Source organism: Odontesthes bonariensis, chromosome 14 (genome assembly GCF_027942865.1).
Source record: "Odontesthes bonariensis isolate fOdoBon6 chromosome 14, fOdoBon6.hap1, whole genome shotgun sequence".
In the NCBI taxonomy this organism is placed as follows: domain Eukaryota; kingdom Metazoa; phylum Chordata; class Actinopteri; order Atheriniformes; family Atherinopsidae; genus Odontesthes; species Odontesthes bonariensis.
This window is the reverse complement of record NC_134519.1, coordinates 34,521,432-34,530,575: the sequence shown is the minus strand read 5'-3', so window position 1 is coordinate 34,530,575 and position 9,144 is coordinate 34,521,432. Positions and strand designations below refer to the sequence as shown.

The 9,144-nt window shown below is 39.4% G+C and overlaps 1 protein-coding gene across 1 annotated transcript; it reads right to left on the bottom strand.

Annotated features, from left to right (window-relative positions):
• Positions 1-807: 807 nt before the first annotated feature.
• On the bottom strand, positions 808-6,014 carry LOC142398437 (MARVEL domain-containing protein 2-like). Its single transcript, XM_075482420.1, has 6 exons — positions 5,928-6,014; positions 3,988-5,181; positions 2,654-2,856; positions 2,380-2,551; positions 2,202-2,252; positions 808-1,914 (listed from the first exon to the last, which is right to left on the bottom strand). Exons 2-4 carry the CDS (start codon positions 5,110-5,112, stop codon positions 2,488-2,490), a joined length of 1,392 nt encoding a protein of 463 aa, XP_075338535.1. The 5' UTR covers positions 5,113-5,181; positions 5,928-6,014; the 3' UTR covers positions 808-1,914; positions 2,202-2,252; positions 2,380-2,487.
• Positions 6,015-9,144: the final 3,130 nt, after the last annotated feature.

Genomic DNA, 9,144 nt, shown 5'->3' with positions numbered 1-9,144 from the left:
AAACCCGGACTTAGAGATCTGAACACATCACACCAGTTTTAAAATCTTTACTCTGGCTTCCAGTCAGTCACAGAATAGATTTTAAAAGCCTGCTGATGGTTTACAAATCCCAGAACGGTTTAGGCCCAAAATACATCTGTGATATGTTCAGAGAATATAAAGCCAGCAGAGCTCTTAGATCCAAGGACTCAGGTCAGCTGGTCCAGTCCAGAGTCCAGACTAAACATGGAGAAGCAGCATTTAGCTGTTATGCTGCCAACAAGTGGAACAAACTGCCAGTGGAGATTAAACTTTCACCAAATGGAGACATTTTTAAATCCAGGTTAAAAACATTTCTGTTCTCATGTGTCTATGCATGAAATCTACACGATATCTTTGAACTTATCTGGACTGTTGCTTGTTTTTAAGTTCATTTAAATTATTTTATTTGTTTCTCTTTATATTCTTTTATGTATTTTTAATGCTTCTTCCACTCCCTGCTGCAATGCTTTTATTTTATGTGAAGCACTTTGAACTGTTTGTACATGAAATGTGCTATATAAATAAATTTGATTTGATTTTGATTTGAAACCTCAACACTATATTAGGGTCATTTAAATGAGTTAATTTGTTGGAAATTGCAAAACAAGCTTCAAAATCTTCCTGTTAAGCTGTTTTGCTGTCCTGAACTTCATATGTTTTCAGATTACTTCCCAGCAGCTCAGTCTTTAACAAACATCCTTGTTCCTTGTAAAGCTGTACTTAAAGTTGCAAATGACCAATGAACACACAAGGTACACTTATTTGTTTTTTATTACAATGACACAGCACAAGTTATGATCAGATTCCACAGGATGGACAAAATATGAAAATATACTGTATGTCATCACTTTATGGCCTATGTCAATGATAATGATTAACGCAGTGAAGTAAACTTTTGCTGTTTATAGCAAATTGACAACTCTGTATACTCTTGTACATCTTAGGTGGTAGAATATTTTTGTTCCACAGTTTCCTGAAAGGCTGCCTTGTTTGATTTTCCACAGGATCAACAAAGACTTAAACCCAGAAAAGGAACAGTAAAAAAACATACATCTGGTGTTTGTTGGGGGGATGGCAGCTGGGATAGGCTCCTGCCCTGGCTAAAGTCAAAGTTCAATAGAAAGATATGTAGTGTCTGTTATATGTTTGGTTAACAATATCAGTCAATTTGACAATTGCATTTTTAAATTTCTGAAGACTGATATTCAGTTCCTATTATAAAAGAAAAAAGGACAAAGCTTGTAACAACATTAAGCCACTGATGCTCATTCACAGTAGCTGTTACCGTGGCATAATGTAGTTGGATTAACTATTGACAAATAAACAGAACAAAAAGCAAAAACAGAATTATACTGCAAACAGGAAACAAAACAGTTATGTTAACAGTAACTTTTTGCAAATTTGCAGCAATCACTGACACAGTTTGATTGTAAAGAGGTTGTTCTTCTAAGTCCACATTAAAGACACAAAGATAAAAAGGACGTGCCACACGTATTAGCAGTAGAGCTGTGCAAAACCATTTCTTATGAAATGTTGTCACTCAGGAGTTATAAGTCTGTCTTAAACAGGAATGAATGTAAACTCGAACATATGTTAATGTATGAACTGTAATGGCCAATAATCTATCTATTATGCAGTGTTAAAATCAGTACAGATGATGTTCATTGCACTCACTGTGCAAAACAGCAGAGAACCATGAAAGAACGATGAGAGGATTGTTTATCTCGTGTGGTGTTTTTTTCATCAGTTACTCTGGATTTGTCCTTTAATTGTTCTTTATGTTCGACTGCTTGCTGCAGTCTCCTGGTCATAAGTGTGGATTTTGTTTTTAATGTGGCTTAATTTAGCTTTTAAGTAATCACAACGTTCCTTCTTCTCCAGAAAAGCAGGGTCCTGTGAAACACACAAAAACATTTTCTGGGTTATGACTATAGTCTCCCTTCTTCTCTTCCTTTGTTAGCTCATTAATTCTGTTTTTCAGCAATGCTAAATAGGAATTTTCAGACTGGCAATTTATGTTAGACTCAACATGTCTGGCATTAGTAAACAGTTACAGGCTCACATTCTTTGGATGTTCGCATAACAACAAATTCTGTGTTAACTATTACAATTATCAAACGACTTTTTATTAGTTTCGGAGTGAGCAGTCACAAATAAGACACTTGTGCCCCATCACTTACACTCTTTTTCTCTTGATATTTCTTCAAAATGCTTTGAATTCTTTGTTGATTCTATGGGAAAAACAGATATATGATTAATGTGTTTGTGTGCCAGGAATGCCTCATCTTCTCCTGGAAGCTCAGCAGAAAAGGTTCATATGGAAATGATTAAATACAGGTTGGAATACATCTGTCTCACCTCCAGGCTTTTTCCTTCTTTAGGGAGTTGTTCCATCATGGCATCCAACTCCCTGAACTTATTAAGAGCGGTGATGATATCTCTGTGAAGGTCTTTGTATTCCTGATACTAGTCATTGAAAACTGCTTTGTACTTTTCCCTTTCCTCTTCACAGCTGATCTCTGGATACTTCCTACAAAGACGATGACATAACGTGACAAATAAAATGATTATTTTCCAGTATTTTATGGTTCAATTGATCTTTTCAGCATGCTCAGTTTAAGTATTTACTTACAAGATGTAGTCTGCAATTACACGCACTTTGGGTATGTAATTGAATGCTGTAGCTCTGTTGGGACTGACAGGGGTCATCTGGACATCAGAATGGAGTGCACGCTGATAGCAATCATCTTTAGACAGAGCCTGATCTGTTTGATCCTGGAATGAGATGTGTTTTGTTTTTTGAGTGGTTAGTGGGATGGACTGATGAAGCTTCTCCTGGAATGGAGAATAAAAGAGAAAAAATGTTATTCAGAAAACCCGGACCAACAAATGAAATGATGAATCAACTATCGTTTATCATGTCTGCATGCGTCATCATTATACGAGGCTTTGGAAGAGGTCCAAAGGTCAGACTGAATTAAGTGTATACATTTTATACATACATACAACGCCACTGAGGGCATTGTACTCAGTACAGATTTTAAATTCTATTCAACAAGACAAAATGTAACCTCTTGTTTGGACGCTCAGCTGAAAAAGCATTGCAATACTCCAGCCTGGACGTGACAAACGCACAGAGCAGTTTGTCAGTAAGGCTTTGGGACTGAATGTGACTGAAAAAGGGGGCTCAGTAAATCTGTTTAATGTGTGAGTATTACAGATCCTGGTCGGTTCCTCACAGCTGTACTGGAAGCCAGTGTAATGGCTTATTAACCTCATTTCAAATACTTGATAAGGTATTACACCTTTTTTCTTTTACATTTATTATACTGATGAGTAAAACAAAACAATTAAAAAAGAGACTCAAAAAATGGATATAGTTGCATTGCCAGCATTAACAGATGCACGTGGCTGTTCGCCTTTTAAATATTTTGTCTATTGATAGAATACAATTATATTGTACAAGCTACATGGACAAAGTGTGACAAGAAATTCCAATTCACCTTTGACCTAACAATGTTTGACAAACACTTTATACAGAAAAAAGGACGATAAAGTAGAGAAAAACAGATTTCAACTTAAACTGAGGTTGAGTGACATGATATCAGTCAGCAGAAAAAGTTGACACATCTAAACCAACAAACGGCAAGCACACTGCAGATCATCATACAGAAGTTATCAGTATCCCTGACAGTATTCCTCATTGTGGCCTGCAATGTTTTTGATGATTCATCTGAAATGTAATATTTCAATAAAATGACACGTGGGCGGAGAGATGCATCTAGACAACCCTCTGTTTCACACTGAATGGGATGTGGGAAAGTCGGAGTAAAAAGGAATCTCATAAAAAAATCTGCTGAAAATTACAAATTGAATTTAAATAGAACTTCACATTGATTATGTTATGTACTAGCAATAGGATCTCATCCTACAGACCTTTTACAGTGAAAACAAAGGTAGGCCTACCGTTGTCTCAAAGTACTGCCTCTCCCAACGAGCAGCTTCATGCCTCCACATCTTCAGGCTTACCAAGAAGCTTCCAAGGTACGTCGTCATATTGATGAAGATAAAAGCTGTCCCTGCCATCTGGCCCCCGTCCACTCGGCACAGATTGGCCATGATGGGGTTAACACCTATTGTCATGTAGCACAGTCCGCCACGGTTCAAGTCGTTCAAGTATACAATCCCCGTTGCCATGTAGAGGAGGAACAGTGCCACGTTGATGAGGGCCTCGGTCAGGGGCCACCAGGGGGAGTTGAGGAGGATGGTCCGATAATACATAGTCATTCCTATCACCAGGAGACACAGGGTAATGATCCAGGCAACACCAGCTACAGCTAGAACAAAGGGAGTCATAGGACCTCTGTAGCTGTAGCCAGATGGACCGAAGCCATTGTTATATACACCATTATACTGTCCATAGGAGTTGGACCACTCACTGTCTTTCTGAATGTATGCAATGACACAAGCAATGACCATACCCCCAAATAAGAGCTGAAATCCAGCCATAAGCCTGAGCAACCCTGGCCATGATTTCAGGTAAGAATACTTCTGCTGATAAACCTCCAGCTTTTCAGCATAATACTCTGCAGGGTGGATGCTGGTCAGCAGAGACTCCTCCCGTTGGCCCTGACAAAACAGGTCAATGGGACTTTCCCTCAACAAAGGCTTCTGTGAGTTCTTGCTGGAGTTCCCTGATGATTCATCCCAATTCCTGCGCTCCAGCAAGGGACTTACAGGAGGGCTCACCCTGGTCCCATTAGGAAGAATCTGGATCCCAGTTTTGCTGGGTTCAGAGTCACTTTCCTTTGTAAATCTATGAAAGACGTTAGCCCATGACTGAGGGATGAGGGGTTTCAACCTGCCCTTCGCGCTCCCTTTTTTGTCACTGCTGTATTTTTCAGAACAAGGTGGACTGCTGGATGTGCAGTATGTAGAGTTACTGCCATCACTGCTGTCATCTGTTCTATTATCTGGTGTGGGTGTGTGAGCAACCCACACAGGCACTGCTGGATCCCTATTGGAGGTCTTTTTCTTAGCAGAGAACCCGACTTTACTTCTGTGTCCTTGTCGGTTGAATTTTGTGTCCATGCTGCAGATCTAGGTTTTCACCAAGAGAGAAGATATCACATCATTTTTATGAAGCGATAGGAGGAGGAACTGTGTGGGAGGGGAAGAAAACAAAATTAGAATTGTGGAAGTGAACTTCACAACACATTCAATAAAACAGTGAGTTAAACCAAACAAAAAAATATCCTGCTGGATCATTGTGAAACCCTGGTTTAATTCTTTAAATGAATACATAATAGAAGCAGTCATTAAATTTTTTCAAAGGACCTGGTGGATATGTTTGCAAGGTTTGGTTATGTTGATACTAAGTGTTCTCTTTAGGAAACTGGTTCTGATTTACAGATATATCAGATAGCAAGTAACAGCATACATTTAGTACTGTTCATACATTACTAATGTAACTAATAGATAAATAGCCCTCTAATTTCAGGAATGAGGTTTGCGATGAGGCAAAACAACTAGGCCCATGTCTGTGTTATTTGAAAGATGACTAACTCCAATAGTATTTAGTTCCATGTCCCACGTGGCTCAAAACAATGCACAGCCACTTTAAACCCACCAAACACTTTGAAGTTCAGCATTACAAATGCTTCAGTGCCTCTGACACAGTATGACAAGTCATAGAAGAACCAAAGCGTGCCTACTCTGCAGCCCAGATTAGACTAATAACAGAGCAATTTAAACCGAATAGTGACTCACAGCAAGGCACTATATAAGCTCTTAATACACAAGTACAGTCATGAAACTGTTCCACATGTCAAAGTGGGAACATATTAATAACACAGTCCATGCTAGTTTTTAAGACTCCAACAAAATTTCCCAAAACAACAGCTTACCTGACTTATTTTACCCAAAATATCTTGCCATCAAGATGTTGGTTTCCTGCAGGCCATGAAGTGTCTCTTTTCAAGGTAACAGCAGAAATGATACAAACGGTAAAATGGCTGCTGTGACCACAAGACCTACTCTACAGCTCACCTTACACAGTTTCTAACTACAACGCTCAGTTTTACATGCACCCTGCAATTGGCTAGTGAGTGTGGAGAACTGAGGAGGAGTAAAAGCTTAATCATTAAACACGAACCGCCCCTGTACTGTTGCTTACTGGCACGACTAGGCTAATCTGTGGAGAACACAGAGAGGCTCAAACAGCTGACATCCATAAAAAGGCGAAAGAGAGGAAAACTGAAATGATTCACGTAGCCCAGCGGTAAAGGGTTTCTGTGCCATTTAAGCAGCTTGGAAATTACACCCATGTTGTGTTATTAATAAGAAAAGGGCAAAAACTATATAATCCATTAATTAATGTTGCTGTAGGGACTCCTGGGTGTGTATAAAAGCTTTTGGTGTTTTGCTGTAGTTAAAGTATTACAGATATCACTTTAGACAATCAACAAGTGCTTGTCCCAAAGATTAAACTTTCATTTACACACAAAAAAGTCTTTGTGATCAGCCCTGCATTATCAATTACATTTCATATCTTACATCTGTAAAATACTGCTTTATCATTCCATTATTCATGAATAATTCATTGTCACCTCAGCTGTGTCATATTGTGTTACACAGGGGGGCTGGATGTTTGGCACTAGAGGGCAGCAAGCTCCAGTGGTTCTTTTACAGCTCCTCAATCCCCCTTTCTCTGTTTCCAAAAGCAAACAGAAGGCTGTGATGGTATTATAACCAATGTCCAACATGTCTTACGAACACTCTCTTCTCAGAAATGATACCATGCTTCATGTTTTGTCTAACGATTCCATTTCCACTCGAGGAAATACTCCTCCTCCATAATCTAATGCCAATGTGTGCCAGCGATTCTTCCAAAAACAGTGTAAATTTTCCTTAAGAGAAAGCTCAGGGCAAGGACATCTGCAGTCGACTCCCCCAATGCCCCTCTGGAAAACATTCAAACGCAGACACTGCAGTACTCATAGCTGATACGATACAGTAAACACATAATGCAACCCACTCTCTCCTGTGGGTCTCACCGGTAGCCTCGGCGTAGGCCTACCTCATCTGCTCTGCAAGGCCTCTGTTGCAGGCAATGGTGCCTCTGCAAGTAATACGGAGAATGGTGCAAGATCATATGTATGTGTGTTGTGGTGGGGGGGATTACGACATGCTAATGGCTATGAATTAAATATGTGATTTATGCTCATTTACAATTATGTGAAATGTCCTGGATAAAACACATTCAATGTAAATATGTTAACACTTATTCTTAAACTACTATATGAGATGGATAGTAAACCATAAACATGGATAACACAGATGTTAAGGTACTACACATTTAATAAGGTTCTTGTTTATTAGGACACTGAAACCACTCTTTTGTCTTAATGTCGACGATGAAGCTACAGCTAACCAAGGATTAGCTTGGCTTCACATGAGGAACAGTAGCAGAGCGAAGCAGCTAACCTGGTTGTATCCAAAGCCTCTAACTACTTAGTGGTGCTCCAAGGCAAATGCCAATGCATCACATGGTGTGTTGGCATTCTACTGTTTGTCAGTCATTACCAAAAACAAACCAAAGCTGAGGCTGAAGAGGAATATAGACTAAAATGTTTAGTAAATAAACCAAAGTACTGGAAAAAGGAACTTTTTGATCCACCGAAGGAAAAGAAGTTTGAGTTTGACTTCACGAGACATACAAGGATTTGTGCTTTCCTTTTCGTACCATTGTAATCCAGGATTCACTGATTAAAGCTCCTCTGACATCGAGCTAACTGTTCTAAGTCACGTTTATCTCTTTCAGTAGGCTAAGCTTCTGGACAACTTACGACTGCATTTTTCGGAGATACTTGTGTACGTGTGTGTGTGTACATTTATGTGTTAAAGTGATTACACGTGGCTGTGTTTCAAAATAGCACTTTTTTGTCTCCACAGCTAACTTAACTTAAGCAGGTGGGCCATGGTAGTTTCCAATAGATCAACTAATTAATCTCCATTCCTTCTGCCTCACCTATCTCAAAGAGAAATGGGCAACATGCAGAAAGATGCAGACAGAAAGACACAAACAGTGGATGCTGAAACACATTATACTCAGAAGACATTTGGTGGAGTGAAAAGGCCCTTTAACTACCCCACTGTGCATTAAAATGGCGAAAAACAAAATCAATACTCCCATTCTCTCTGATTTCCCCAAGTGTATGCCACACCATGTCAGCTGAAAGCCATAAGTAGGGTATTAAGTGCATATACTTGCCTGCTAGCTCTTCCCAGGTTGAAAAAGAGACAAGTGTGGACTTTGACAAATGCAATAAATGAATTAAATACTTCCCCCTATCTGCTCCAAGATGTCCCTGAAGGACCTTTTCACATAAACTGATTCCTCGTCCTCTTCTTCCCAAATACGAGGGTCATCTTCAATCTGCAGCTTCCTTCTCTCTTAGCCACTATGGGCTGGTCTTCACTTCCCTCTTGGGGAAATTACTGGTAATGTGAGGCTGCTTTTTTTAGGACAAGAATAAGGTATTGTTGTTAGAGAATGATGGAAGGATGTCTTACTTTTTATGGGCACTATCAACATTGGGTATGACCAGATACAATAACCAGCAAGCAAATTTCCCATTTCTTAAAGCGGATTAGAACACGAGATTTTGATCAGTTAGCGCACACTTAAAGTCACAGATAAGCATTTTGCATCATGAAGACAAAATCCACTTTATTCTGTCCTCGTTGGACCACTGATGTGCAGCCAAGCTGTTCCCTTTTGTTTCCACTGCTGCGTGTCTTTAGGGCTGTGTAGTAACAACTATAGGATGACTGACTCTGCCACTCTTGTGGGATATATCACTTTGCTGCCAAGTCCCTGGTGAATTGAGTGTAATATATCAGGCTGAGCCTTGTTTGTGCATGTAGACATGAATAGTAGCTTGTTATTTGAACATTAATGGATGTGTGTGTAAATGAGTGTGTACAGCCCATAGCTCACCTTGGAACAGCGCCAAAGCAGCTGTGTGTCCTCTGGAATTGTATTTATGTGAATATTAATATTTTTGTGTAATCATGTCTTAAGATTACTTCACAGTTTTAGAGGACCAAACCTGTAGTGTC

Bases quoted from the DNA above. Each gene is read 5' to 3' on its own strand.
- LOC142398437 (XM_075482420.1), bottom strand. From the start codon at position 5,112: ATGGACACAAAATTCAACCGACAAGGACACAGAAGTAAAGTCGGGTTC. The intron at 2,857-3,987 runs GTAGGCCTACCT...TCTCCATTCCAG, and splicing joins GGCAGTACTTTGAGACAACG to GAGAAGCTTCATCAGTCCAT. The intron at 2,552-2,653 runs GTAAGTAAATAC...TCGTCTTTGTAG, and splicing joins GTAATTGCAGACTACATCTT to GAAGTATCCAGAGATCAGCT.